The 13,713-nt window shown below is 38.7% G+C and overlaps 1 protein-coding gene across 1 annotated transcript in view; it reads right to left on the reverse strand.

Annotated features, from left to right (window-relative positions):
* The window catches only part of LOC103917258 (chromosome unknown open reading frame, human C12orf40), an 18,083-nt gene extending 4,748 nt beyond the window's left edge, over positions 1-13,335 (reverse strand). The window contains exons 1-7 of the mRNA XM_009324372.1: positions 13,313-13,335; positions 11,526-11,565; positions 9,302-9,437; positions 8,410-8,542; positions 7,836-7,902; positions 5,815-6,015; positions 2,626-2,733 (exon numbers count right to left, since the gene is read on the reverse strand). Of these exons, the coding sequence (XP_009322647.1) occupies positions 2,626-2,733; positions 5,815-6,015; positions 7,836-7,902; positions 8,410-8,542; positions 9,302-9,437; positions 11,526-11,565; positions 13,313-13,335 (708 nt within the window). The remainder of the gene's footprint in view (positions 1-2,625; positions 2,734-5,814; positions 6,016-7,835; positions 7,903-8,409; positions 8,543-9,301; positions 9,438-11,525; positions 11,566-13,312) is intronic.
* Positions 13,336-13,713: the final 378 nt, after the last annotated feature.

Raw genomic sequence — 13,713 nt, forward strand, 5'->3', positions numbered from 1 at the left:
GTTGGGGGGGGGGGGAAGGGGAGTAGAAAAGAAAAAACAGTTTGCTTAGTACATAAATAAGCAAAATACTAACTGCTAACACAACAAATTATGATAACTTGATGGTAAAAATCTGACTTTACTCATCACACTTGCTTTTGTCCCAAATGTACATTATTTCAACTGAAAAAGTGTCCTGTATTTTATTTCCACTTTATAGTAAGGTTGATTTAAAAGGAGTTCTGTTTCATGATGTCTCCAAACATACCAAGACATGGAGCACATCCTTCTGAGAAGGGAACTGTGATTTATAAAATCAGCCACAGTATGTCACTGCTGCTCCACCAGCTGACCAAAGAAGTCCACTTTGGGGGAAAAAAAAAAAAAGAAAAAAAAAGAAAAAGAGGAAGACAGCTTCTTCTGTTCATAAAAATTCTTTGTTCTTCAAGACTACAGTTCTCTCCTGTACTGAAAGCCTAGAATAAGCTCCGTGTACTGCTTAATTCCTGGTCTCTTTAGCAAGTGACTTCCATTTGTACTTGAGGTCAGTAATCCTAATTCAGCACAGGATTTTTCTATTCCCCTTTCAGGAGGCCAGTCAGACATTTTGTTTTGCCCGTACTTCCCTACCCCACTTCTGATAGTAGTGGTTTTGAAGATGCTATCATGCTAGCATCATTAGCATGAAAGCTGTCATGCTTTCACTTACTTGGCTCTTAATCTAACATTTTCGCTGCTTTTTTCTAGGCTTGATCTGCTGACTGACCTTTCAGAAAATATGAGCAAAAAGTTGAGAGGCTTCTGAAGCACAGAGAATTGGCAAAGAAGGTCATTCAAAAAATGCCCTTTCTTTAAAAAATTTTGAGCAATGCTATTAATGGAACTTGAAAACTGAAGTGTAGTACAGAAAACTCTTACTGGAGAAAAATTCTGTGATGTATTGCTCAGCAAATACTTGGAACTGGATAAAGATCCTAGAGAACTTAAATGAGTAAGCAGTGTCCTCTTCTTACAGAACACCCCCCTGAACAGTTTTAAAAGGCTAAACACACTAGAGTTTGTTTCTGGAGAAACTTGGATAGATCTACATGAGGAAGGTAAAAACATTTTGTGAAGCAATTCGGAGGCTCCTTCTTCACTCCAGCTGAACATTTTGTAATGCTAAGTAAAAGGTAACAGTAGATGAAGAAATAGCTAAGCACTATGCAGTGAAAGACATCTGCTATTTTTATAAGACATCTAAAATTTTTAGTTAATGTTTAATGATCTTGAGGTGCCACAGCTCTCAGATGTATGCACATTAATTACATCATCAATATGTTACAATTACATTAAACGATTGTGTAAGTTTATACTCTACTTTTCACATACAGTGAAAGAAACTCCCTTCCCCTGAGAACTGCCAGCTCTTGAGATATAAGAATTTATGGCTATAATGGATGAAAATAGAACAAGGATGATGCAAAGAAATTGATTTGAAGAACAGTTGGGAAGCAGATGTTGTTAGTGAGCCATGAATGGGCAGAGGACTAAGGGAGGTGCCATAAGCAGATGAGTGCAGGCCTGAGGGCCTGTGGAGAAATGAAAGGGGAAATGTAGGCGAGATAAGGTTAGGTAGGGCTTTAATGTAAAGACATTCATTGGGAATCCACCAAGATATACAGCAAGGTGAATGTTATCCTTGTTTTAGGTTTTGCTGGAGAAATCCAGGAGAAGCTAGGAGAAGAGAGAAAGAGAAAGTTAAGGTGGCTAGGACTGGAAGCTGATGTGTTCATCTAGTTATCATGTGGTCAGTGAGCTTATCAGCCACTTGGCTTGCAGTCGAACAGGCTGTAGGTACTTCAGGAACAGCAAAATAATATATGGCCTTTTTATGGCTCTATCCAGCCAAAGCTAGAGACTGATAGGAACTTTCAACCAGACAGCAGACTTACAGAATAAAAAGAGTAAAGGAAGATTATCCCTGTAAGACCCCTAGATCCAAGGCAAGAGCCCCTGGAAAGAAACTGAAATAAAATGTTCAGTATAAATGAGTCTGGCCCTAAACCCTCTGTGATTAAAAAGATCTTTAATCAGCATATACAAAAAGAAATATACTCTAGATTTCTATCCATTCTTTTTCTTAAAAAGTGTATATTCTCATAAAAGTATTATTGAACCAATTCTAAAACAACCCACTATAGTAGGATCACATATGAAAGAGAAGGGAAAAATGCTTTGTTCCTGGAATCCCAAATGTAAACAGTGTAGGTGGAGAAGTTGCTCAATTGCTACAGCATCAAGGTCATCAGAAAAGCACTTGCAACAGTGACCAGAACTAATGAGAGCTGGGGCAGCTACCCTCCCTGTGGCCTCTTAGTAAATCTGTGCTTCTCACTCGGGGTAAATTCAGTAGCACCATCGTGTGTGTGACATTGCAAAAAACAGATCATGGTTCCAACTGCCTACCTAAAATTCACATTTTGCTGCCTTTCAGCAAATCTAAATAGCTTGGTATGTTCAGCCTTTCCCTTTAATTTCAATTGCTATTTGAAAAGCACTAAAATTCAGTGAAAAATCAAGCAGTGATAAGTATCAGATTATCTTAGTATTTTTCTTACTTAAGCTTGACTGTTACTTCTCTCTTTAATGTAAAATCACTGCCTACCTATGCAATGGCTTAAACAGTTCTTGCAGCACTGTATCGGCCTTCCTGAAAATACACTGGCTTGGAGGTTTTGTAATCCAAGGGTCTTGATCAGAACTATTTCCTGGCTGAGAAAACAGTAGAAGCTGTCAAACTCTGAATATGTATGACAGTTATAGTGTTTAAAACTTTAAAGTTGGATTTGCAAACAATATACATGTTTTCCCAATATTTTCAGGTTTTTGTCTTTACAGTAGAAGCCAAAACTTCCTTACAGCCCAACTGAGTTCTGTATAACTCATACTTTTCCATATTTGTGTATCACCATTAATATGCAAAATGTCCTTTTGGCACCCCATCCTCTCATTGTATGAACAAGCTTGATAGACTGTAACAAGCCTAAGTTCCACTGAAGATCACATAATCATAGAAGCTGTTGTCTGGAAGGGACCTCAAGAGGTATCTAGTCCAACCTGCTCAAAGCAGGGCCAGCTTCAAGGTTAGGCCAGATTGTTCAGGATTGTTCAGGACTGCAATTCCACAGCCTGTTTGGATAGCCTCTTCTGGTGCTTAGCTACTTTTGTGACAATATTTTTTTCCTATACAAACAGAATTTCCATTGTTGAAACTTGTGACTTTTACTTCTTGCCATTTCACTGTGTACCTCTGGCTCTGTCCTTTCTGTAACTCTGTTTAGACTGTGGAAGACAGCAGTTATTTCACCCCACACCCCCATAGCCTTCTCTTTCCCAGGCTATGAAAGCCCTCTTTTCTCTGTCTCTCCACATTCATCATGTGCTCCAATCCCCTAACAATTTTTGTGGCCCTTCATTGGTCTTGCTATAGTTTGCTGATCTCACTCTTGTACTGGGAGTCCCCAAACTGGACACAGTATTTCAGATGTGTTCTCACATATGCTGCTCAGAGTGAAATAATCACTTGCCTTTGACCACCAGGTATGCTCTTTCTAATACAGCCCTCTGTGTAGCTGGCCTTTGCTGCTACAAGGGTGCACTGCCAACTCATGTGCAACTTGTTGTCCACCAGCACTCTCGGGTCCTTCTCTGTAAAATTGCTGCCTACTTAACCATCCCGCACCTGCACTGATATGTGGGGTTATTTCTCCCAAGGTGCAGGGCTTTGTATTTCTCTGTGTTAAACTCTATGAAGTTCCTGGTGGCCTTCTGCTTGTCAAGATCCCTCTGAGTAGCAGCCCTGCTACTGTAATGATCACTCTGCCAATTTGGTGTCATGCATGAACCTGCTGAGGTGCTGAGAATGCATTCTGTCCCATTGTCCAACTCTCTAATGAAGATGTACCGGACTTAGTATTAATCTCTGGGGATCCCTGCCATTGCTGACCTGTTGCCAATTAGACTTTAGCCCACAGACAACTACTTTAAGCATGATGGTAACAGCCAGTTTTTTACCCATCTTATCGTCCACTCATCTGGTTCATACCTCCACACTTTGGCTACTAGGATCCCATGGGAAACCTTGTCAAAAGCCTTCCTAAAGTCAAGGTAAATAGTATTGGTTGCTCTCCCTTATTCATAGAGCTAGTCATTTCATCACAGAAGGCAATCAGGTTCATCAGGTAGAGTATGGCGTTGGTAAATCTATGCTGGCTGTTCCCAGCCACCTTCTTGTTCTTCATGTACCTTGGAATTGCCTCTGGGAGGTCTAGTTCCATAATCCTTTGAGAGACAGAGGTGAGTTGATACTTCCTCAGATCATGCTTACGTTTTTGCAGATGGGCATAACGTGTATTTCTTGTCACTGAGGAGCTTTCCTGATCACCACAGTCTTCCAAAGATGATAGACATCTGCCCTGCAGTGGTGTCATCCAACTCCCTCAATATACTTGGATGCACCCTGTCCAGTCCCATGTATTTATGTCCAGGTTACTAAGGATTCCCTAAGTTGTTCGTTCACTACTGTTTTGCACCACCCTCCCCCAAACTCTCTGCTGAGCTTGAAGATGTGCCAGAGAGCAGACCTTGTCAGAAAAGCCTGAAGCAATGTAGGTCTCGAGTGCCTCAGACTTTTCCATGTCCTTTGTCACTAGGTCATCAACTCTATTTAGCAGTGAACAGCATTTTCCTTGGTTTCCTTTTGCTGATGACATACCTATAGAAGTCCTCCTTGCTGCCCTTCTCACCACTTGTGAATTTTAGTTCTGGCCATCCTAATGCTGCCCCTCTAAGCTCAGGGCATGCTTCTGTATTCTTCTTGGATGGCCTATCCCTCCTTCCACACTTTCTTTTTGCATTTGAGCACACTTCCTTTTTGCATTTGAGCTCAGTCAGGAGTTCCCTGATTCAGCCAAACTGGCCTCCAGGACCTACTTTCTCTTGCACATTGAGGTGGACTGTCCTTGTGTTTTGAAAACATCTTTCTTGGGCTCCTTTGTCCGTCCTTCTGGTCAGCTTCCTGTGGGTTTCTGCCTACCTGTTCCCTGAACAACCCAGCATCTTCCCTACCGAAGTCCTGAAGTACTCCTTCCTCAATTACTTCAAGACTTTAAAATACCACTGGTGATACACGTAGAATTTGTTTTAATACTTTCAATAAATAATATATTTTCTAAAAATAAAGCGTATTATGAGAGCCGCCTTATATTGCTATTACTTTTCTAAGGATGATTCCTCTAAGAATCCCAAAGCTAACAAAAAGAAAAAAAACAGTAACAAGCATCAGAACAAATAACTTTCAATCATTTCTTAAACTTAACTTGAGTTAAACAGCAGGCTTTTCCCAATCCTTTTAGGGGAATTGAGAATACTGTAAGAACTATGTTATTCACTGAGACACTGCATGATTACAAATTAGGTCACGGTGATCAACTGGAATCATATGATACCCAGTTATACTAATTGTACATTTAACTGTATTTATAACTGTAATACATTTCAGCTTTCTTTAACCAACTTTACAAGCCAGAAACAAAAGAAAGCCAGCGGTATGTGACTAACTCTCTTTCTGCAGGTATCAGCGATACCGAGAGCTCAGTGAATAAAAGCTCAAGTTAAGCGTATTTCATAACAATAAAAGAAATATATTTGCATATATGGAATATTCATTGCCACCAGCCTACAAGAAATGTTGATAATTCATAATTATCTTCACCATTACACTAATTCTATACTCCAAATAAATTAAAGATAGTTTAAAATAATTCTGCGGAAATTACAAAATATTAATCAAACCTGGTTTTGCAGCTTCTCTTCATAGGTCTGTTCCCAAGTGTTGCTCATTAGGTTTGTGTTGAAATTCTCTTCTGAAAGTTGTGTACAGTTAGAGGACCAAAAAACAGAAGAGGACAATGGACAGGCACTAAAAGCTCTTGCTATGTTGTCTTCATGTTCCATACTAGAGTCAGCATATGTTAATTCTGTTACTTGTGATAGCTAGACAAAACATAGTAAAGAGACATTTTATTTATCTAAAACTGTTTTGATGTAAGCATAATGTTTGAAGTAATCAATATCAAACCTTTCTATATCTTTTACATCTCTGCACATATATCACATGCAAGAGAAAATTTTCATGTATTCTGATACGATTTTTTCATGAAAAACATAAGGTAATAAGGGCTTGTTTCAGGGAAACACATAAGTACCTACTTAAGTTGAAGCATGCACACACATGTTATCCTGAGGAGAGATGGGTATAAATACATTTTTAGCTTTAGACGTGTAGGTAAATGATCTGCTGACTTGGTTCTTAAGTAGTAAAATGAAAAATATTTTACTCCATTGAGGAGAGGACTCCAGCATGTTGTGATACCAACAATGCTATCTCAAGCAGATCAGAGCACAAAGAGAAATTTGAAGGCAAAACTCATGAACTGTCACTGTATCCACAGCTACATGGAAGTAATGCCTGTAATCCAGTTTATCCAGTGAAAGCAGTACAAACTACTAATGGAGTGCAAAAGCCTTGTACATGAATTGCACAAAATCTTTGTACCACAAAACTGTACATTTCCAGAAAGCCGAAAATTATGAATTTTATAGCCCCTCTTTCTGCTTAATAAAGTGAAAATATCTTAATTACTTAAATCGGATATAGTTCAATTTATGAAGATTTTAAAAACAGCTCTTTGCAACATACAGGCCTTAGACTTCATTTTTTGATCCATACATTAAATTAGCTTTCTGTGTGTGCACACTGCATTATCACATGTTTTGATGAACTGATATAAATCTATCCACACAAGTGGAGGTTGAGGAGAAACTTAGCTATCATTTTGATCCATTTTTTCTGGCCACGCTAAATCTGAAATATGTCCTTTCTGTGTTCAAGAAACAGATGAAAAAGAGTCATAAAGGAAGGCTGACTTAATGTGACATCCAAAAAATTAGTGGCAGCTCATGGTGATCTTGGCTGAAACACATTAGGCAGCTAAACTTTTCACCCAAACTAAGTAGTTCTTCCTGACTCAAAAGAAAGGAACTTCTAACACTAGAAAACCATCTGACTTTCTCACTCTAGCAAAACATGCTTTGGCAATGTTGGGCCAAAGCATGCTTGGCATGAATGGGCCAAGAACCTACAGAACAATACTGTGCAAGCATCCCCTGCAAGCAGCTTTTCCTCAGAGTCCTATCTGATATGAATAGCAGGAGTCAGTGGAGCTATATTATCAAGCAAGTCTGAGTAACCTAAACTAAGTGTCTTCTAACAGATTTACTAACTTGGTTGGGTTTTTTTGTTTGGTTAGTTCTTTTACACAACAGTGGAATGGGTCATAAAAAAAAGCCTAAATTCCATCTAGAGAATGTTTTTCACTGTAACCTCAATAAGTGTATGAACTTCCCAATTGTATCCACTGAGACTTGTACTTAAGTTCCTCTTAAAGACTCACTTCTGTCTATGCTTCTCACGTCATCATTTCACATTTCTGCACATTGTTTTTAATTTACCTGCTGTTGCCTCAGTCTCTTTCCCATAATCTCTATCCTTTTTAACTAGCTTAGAGCACAGATACTCTTAAGTATTTTGGAAAATGCCTAAAACAAGGTGAGCCTTTCAAGAAACATGTAAGAAATAGCAGGAATAAATATAAAATATGACTGGCAAATAACATATCAGTATAGCCTTAAAGAGGAAAACTTCACATGTTTCAGTATCCATGAGATTTGGTCACTCTTTGAAAAATCACTTAAAAACAGTCATTGCTGCACATTTTTAGCTTTACATCAATGAGAAAAATAAACTTACTTACATTATGCTGGTATTTCACTTTCTCTGAAAGATGCTGCCTTCTGCTGTCCAATACTTGCTCTTGTAACCTTGTAAAATGAACAAAAACAGCCCATGAAATACAAGATACAAGATCTGTAAGATTAAAAACATTCTGAGTATTAGTTTCAAAATATTTTAAGAATATTTTTCCTCACATCTTAAAAAGGCCTGATTCTTAAGAAGTTATGAGCAGCCAGTGTGTGAGTCAGTCACTTTAGGGTGTCTGAAGTTGGATGAGAAGACAGTGTAAGTGGAAAATGCTGTTTGAATAGCCTGCTGTGTGAGATAAACTTAGTGTATGTACCTGATATGAGTAAAGAAACATTATTTTTTTAAAAAAATCTCTCTGCTTCATGTACAGTTTTTTATTTAGAATACATTTATTTACTCTCTTATAGTAAGAGTATCACTGGAATGCCAGGAGTGATTGTGAAACCTCTTCATCTTAGAATGGTATATTTACATTTACTTAATACCCCAAATATAAGAACATCATGAAATACCTTTTCCAGAACTTCATTATAGCTTAACTACTGCCTATTTTATAAAAGTACCTGTTCTGGATGTCATCTAAGTTTGACGGATGTTGTGTACGTAGCGGTGACATGGGAAGTTCTATGTTGTGCCTCCTAACAGGTATTTTTACATCTTCAGTGATATCAATGTGGACTGGCTTCCTCATGTTCTCTGCAATGAAAGTATTTGGAATGTCAGTGCTAGGCTTGGAGAAAGTTTTGAGCTTCGTGAATTTTCATTAGAGTACAAAAGCTGTTGTTTTAGGTTTCTTAATCCATTTAAAGCCATATTTTTGCTTTCTTTGTTACTAGCAATGCAATAACTCTATTCTAAATGGCATCATAGTATGAAATTATTTACGGTCAGCTGCTGTGTGTAGACAGGCTCTGTTGCCCTCCTCAGTCACCTTCTAATCTTCCTGAGCACAGGACAACAAATTCTCCACAATCTGGTTTATGAATATGTCACAGAGGATAAGAGTTAGGACTCAAGTTATAGAGGTGTTTTTTAGGAGCTTAATAATGGATTTTAAGAAAGATACTCTGGGTAGAACTGACAGACTACTCCAAATGCCCCCCAAAAGTTATGAAAAAGGGCATGGAATACAAATGGATGCATTCAATGGCAAAGGGAAAAAGAAATGGATGTAGAATAAAATTAATGGATGGAATGAGAAAGGTGCATAAGTGTACAAGGCTTTGAAGGTGAAGTAGGCAGTAGCCAAGGTTATTTGGTTCCTCTTATGTCCTGACTCTTTATTCAATCATAATTTTTGTATTTACTTACAAATTTTTATTTTAAAAATAAAGCAACACTTACTTGAGCATTAAGTTATAAGTGGAAGAGCAAGAACTAAAATAATAGCAGTAATAGTTAAGGATAACTGATACTGTTAACTGTGAAGTCAGAACACTGTCACACTAAACTCACCGGTGTTTTCTTTTTTGGTTGATATCTGGTTAACAACATATAGATTGAGGAGATCTAAACTGACTGCTGAACTTTTAGGAGATGATACTCCCAGAAGCTTCATCTTTGATTTAAGTTTCTTCTTTTCAAAGAACTCCTAATTTTTTTAAAAGAGAGAATAAGTTTTTGACAGAAGCTTCAACAACACATTAGCAGCATATATAATTCTTAGTAAACAATTCCTAATAATAAAAGCACATGATTAAATCTCTCTGAATTCTCATACCCTGTCTACTATTATTTAGTTTATTTTCATTTCCTTGAAAAAGACTGCAAGTATAATTTGGTCATATTCAAAATAAATCACTGTCTTAATGCCAAAAACTTAGTCCTCAAACAGTCATGCCTCAAACTTTGTGTATGATCGTTAAAGATATTTCTTTAAACTAAAAGACAGACCAAAATGCTGCAAGGAAAAAGTCTTAAAAAAATTTAAACTTGGGCTTTTTAAGCAGCTTGTAAGCTAGTAGGCAAATAAATCAGCAAGATTACATACACACGGCCATCTATAATGACACAAAGAATTTGTTGTTCTCCAAATTTGTCTTTCTCGACATAGAAAATAGTCTTGTGACAAAAAAAAAAAAAAAAAAAAAAAAAGAAAAAAGAGAGAAAAAGCTAAAGAAGAAAAATCCCTAAGACTGGGACTTTGGAAAGGCTTTTTATCACAAGGAATAAAAAGAGATATGACTGACACTTTGAATATATCAGGCAGATAATTATGGAAAATTTAGGAAATAAAAATCTCCATTTTGTAGGATACTATTAATAATCATCCTAAAATCATTAGCATCAAGCACAGCAGATGAATAAATAAAACCAGTATGATTTCTTTATTTTAACCACAAGGATATTGAAAACTGAAGGCTATGCCAAAACACAAAATAGCATTGGCTTTTCTTCTGAAATGCAATTCCTCTTGTGATTGCAGGTTACATGTAACTAATATACCCAACATGTTCATTGGTAACTATTTTCCAGTATAATTTATTACATCACAATCTTTGGCTTTCTAGGATGTTATCATCTATGGAAAATACCTGTTCTTCAGTTAAAAAGAATATCTGTAGTAAGGTAAATTCAGCCTGTCTTCCAATCAACACTTGAAAATTCATATTGCTTTGGAGTCCACACCCCCAAAATGCACCCGTGTCCCTTCACTGTCCCAGATATTTTCTTCCCATCACCTCTAAATTACTAAATTACTATTAATTGTGCAATAGCAATTACAAAATTACCACTGTGTTTAGTAATTTAGTACTAAATTACTAAAAACAATCCTGTCTTAGATCCTTTTCTGTTTTCTCTCCTCCACTGAAGCAAATTACATAGTTGTAACGTAAATTATGTGGCTTAGAACAATAAATCCCTAAGAAAACAGATATTTTGAGAACTCACAGGCCTCCAGGAGACTGGGAAAGCGATGGGGGCAACAAGCTGCTGGTTGGTCCCACAGTCCCTTAGGTAAAGGTTTTCATTTCAGAGATTGTCTCCATACTGTCAGCCTGTTTTTCCTCCTCCTGTATATGCCAGTGCATCTGCTCTGGGCACTGGGGGGTCACAGCTTCGGTGGTGGAGCTTCCCTATACTGTCTCTTTTTTCCCAGCTGCTGAGGAGGAAACTGACTTCTCTTACTATGGTTATGACTATCTTCTCTTACTGTTTTCTTTGTCTTTCCTGTTTGAAATGTCTTCTGCTATGCCAGGGGTAAATTTAATTCTATTATTTCACTTTCAGATTCAAAATACAAATAAGCTGGCCTACTTTTGCAAATGCCAGCATGAAGTACTTCAGTGAGCCTAACATTCTTTTATGTAGCCCAGAAAAATAGCTGTGTAAGTGTTAGGCTAGCTGACCACATGGTTGTCACTGTGAGGCTTCAAGCAATCCTGTGTGTCAGCACATACCAACAAAATATAGTAACAGAAGTAATTCAGTAAAACTTAAACTGGGCACATTCATTCATTCATTCATGCCTTCTCCTACTCCCTCCTCTTCCTGCTGGAATTCAGTGTAGTAAACCTAGAACGAGACTTCTGCCCTAAAAGTTACATGCAGTCACACATTACAACTGTTATGCTACAGTTTTGAGTCTTACTCCAAATGCTTTGAAAGCTTTTCCTAAGTGAATCAACTAAAGCATTTATATAACAATTTAAAATCCAAGATGGCTAGAACTGTTTACCTTTTGCTTTCTCCTTTCCTGCTTTAATATGATTCTGCTTCTGAAAGATGCAAATAATTATTGTTTTAATTGTAAAAGTATAATCTTGAGTCATGGCTTGAATCAACGGTATTGAGAATTTAGGATGCAAATATGTTGTGTTATGTTATGCTTTATGTTATGTTATAATGGATCAAACTTTCAGGTAGTAAAGTCAACATATCTCTGTTGAAGTCACTTTGATCCTGGTTTATTCAGGTAAGGATAGGACCACATTCTATCTTAGGGCTACCAAATACATTGAACATTCAGAAGGAAAAGCTTTTAGGCATTTCACCTGTAATGCAACTTTTCATCAATTCTTAATTTCTGAAAACATTATAAGAAATCTTTGTCAATATATTAATTTCTCTTTTTTTTTTTTTTTGTCGTGCTGCAACATAGGTACGAAACCATATTAGCAAAGAAAACAAAGGAGCACAGTATCAGTTTCTACCTTTTGGGACTTCACAGAATATTGTGAACATTTTGTAAAAAAGGTAAGAAAAATAGATTGTCACTACAAGTTTTATCGAGTTGCTGTTGCTTGTGCAATATAGGAGACAGTTATACCTTAAACTACATATCTCACCTGTTAAACATAGTCTTAAATGAATTGCCTACAGGACACAGGTGCATAAAATTGGAGCTCTGGGTCACTGCTGTGAGCAGGGTGAGCATGGCTGCAATCCTTGGGTCAGTAAGATTTTTTTTTTTGAGAGTTAGAAATATGGAGTATCTCCTTGGAATTACTTTTTTTTTTTTTTTACTGTGCTTAAAGTTAGAACACACTTTCTAAACATAGGCACATTACAGTTATATTTGCAGTGGGTAGAAGCCCCAGTAATGGGTATTTTTTCTGACACCTAAAATGCAAATCCCAGACTCACCCGAGGAATCCTGACAGATAATTAACAGCAGCAGAAAGCAGCAGGAAGATTTGCTATTTGCTAAGTGAATGCAATACTCCTACGTGCTGCTTTTTCTTACAGGCAGAATAGTATGATAGACAGGCATTTAGGACAAAGTTGGGGTTGGGTTTTTTTTTTTCAAACTGAAGCTCTCCCTTCCCCCTGCTTCACATCAGCAACTTTCAGAAACCTCATTTTGCTGGGAAGACTTCCAGATGGGTAAGGCATTATTTTGGTTTGATTCTGCAAAGAGTCAGGATGATTATAAAGCTGTGTTTAGCAAAGCTACTTTCAAATGGCTGACAAAATCTGTGGGGTTTAAATTTCTGGTAGATAGGCAGATGGCACAGCACCTAAAGAAACTGAGCACTATCCTTTTCTTTTAATGTTACAACTCAGTTGGTGATTATTTTACTATTTCAGTGAATCTCAAAAACTGTACATCTCTTTCCCCAAATGGTAATCACTGCCATTCATGAGAGCGTGAGGAAAGGCCCAGGCGGGACAGCCTCACCCAGCCCCAGTCTGCGGAGAGATATTAGGCCCAAACATGACCCACCCTGCCTGGTGTGGGAGGGCATCTGCATCTCCTCACGCAGCCTGGTTCAGGAGGGGACGCTGGGGCTGTCACACACACCATGGCCTGCCGTTCTGTGAGGGGACACCGGGGCTGTCTCACACACCATGGCTATGTGCGGTCTGTGAGGGGACACCGGGGCTGTCTCACACACCGTGGCTGTGCCCAGTCTGTGGGGGGACACCAGGGCTGTCACAGGCACCATGGCTGCACCTGGTCTGTGAGGGGACACTAGTTCAGCATGGAGCCATTTCTGGCAGCCTTTCAAGAGTTTCACTCACCGGCTGCCGCCGACCCAGTTCATTTTCTGCTGCTGAGGAAGGAGGGAGGGCTGCCGTGTGTAGTGCTGGGGATGGAGAGGGGAGGCAATGGCCACCACAGGGACAGTTTGCCGCCTCCTGGCAGGGCCACAATGCCCTCCTGCAGGGACTCCTCCTCCCTGGGAGCGCCAGGGCAGCTGCGCTCTATGCCCCCAGGCTGCCCAGTGCTGGCAGAGAAGAGGGAGAGGGTGATACAGGGACAGACAGCAAAAGGAGAGGGATGCAGAAAGCCAAGCTGGGCAGGCTGGTGGGGAGGAGGTGATGCTCTGGTTGCTGCCACCCTTCTTCTACTACTAGCATTTCTACACAGGCTGCTGCCAGAAGCCATTGCCCTTTTGCAAGGGAATCGCAAACGTCTTGCT

This window comes from Pygoscelis adeliae, unplaced genomic scaffold, assembly GCF_000699105.1.
Source record: "Pygoscelis adeliae isolate BGI_AS28 unplaced genomic scaffold, ASM69910v1 Scaffold315, whole genome shotgun sequence".
Classification (NCBI taxonomy): domain Eukaryota; kingdom Metazoa; phylum Chordata; class Aves; order Sphenisciformes; family Spheniscidae; genus Pygoscelis; species Pygoscelis adeliae.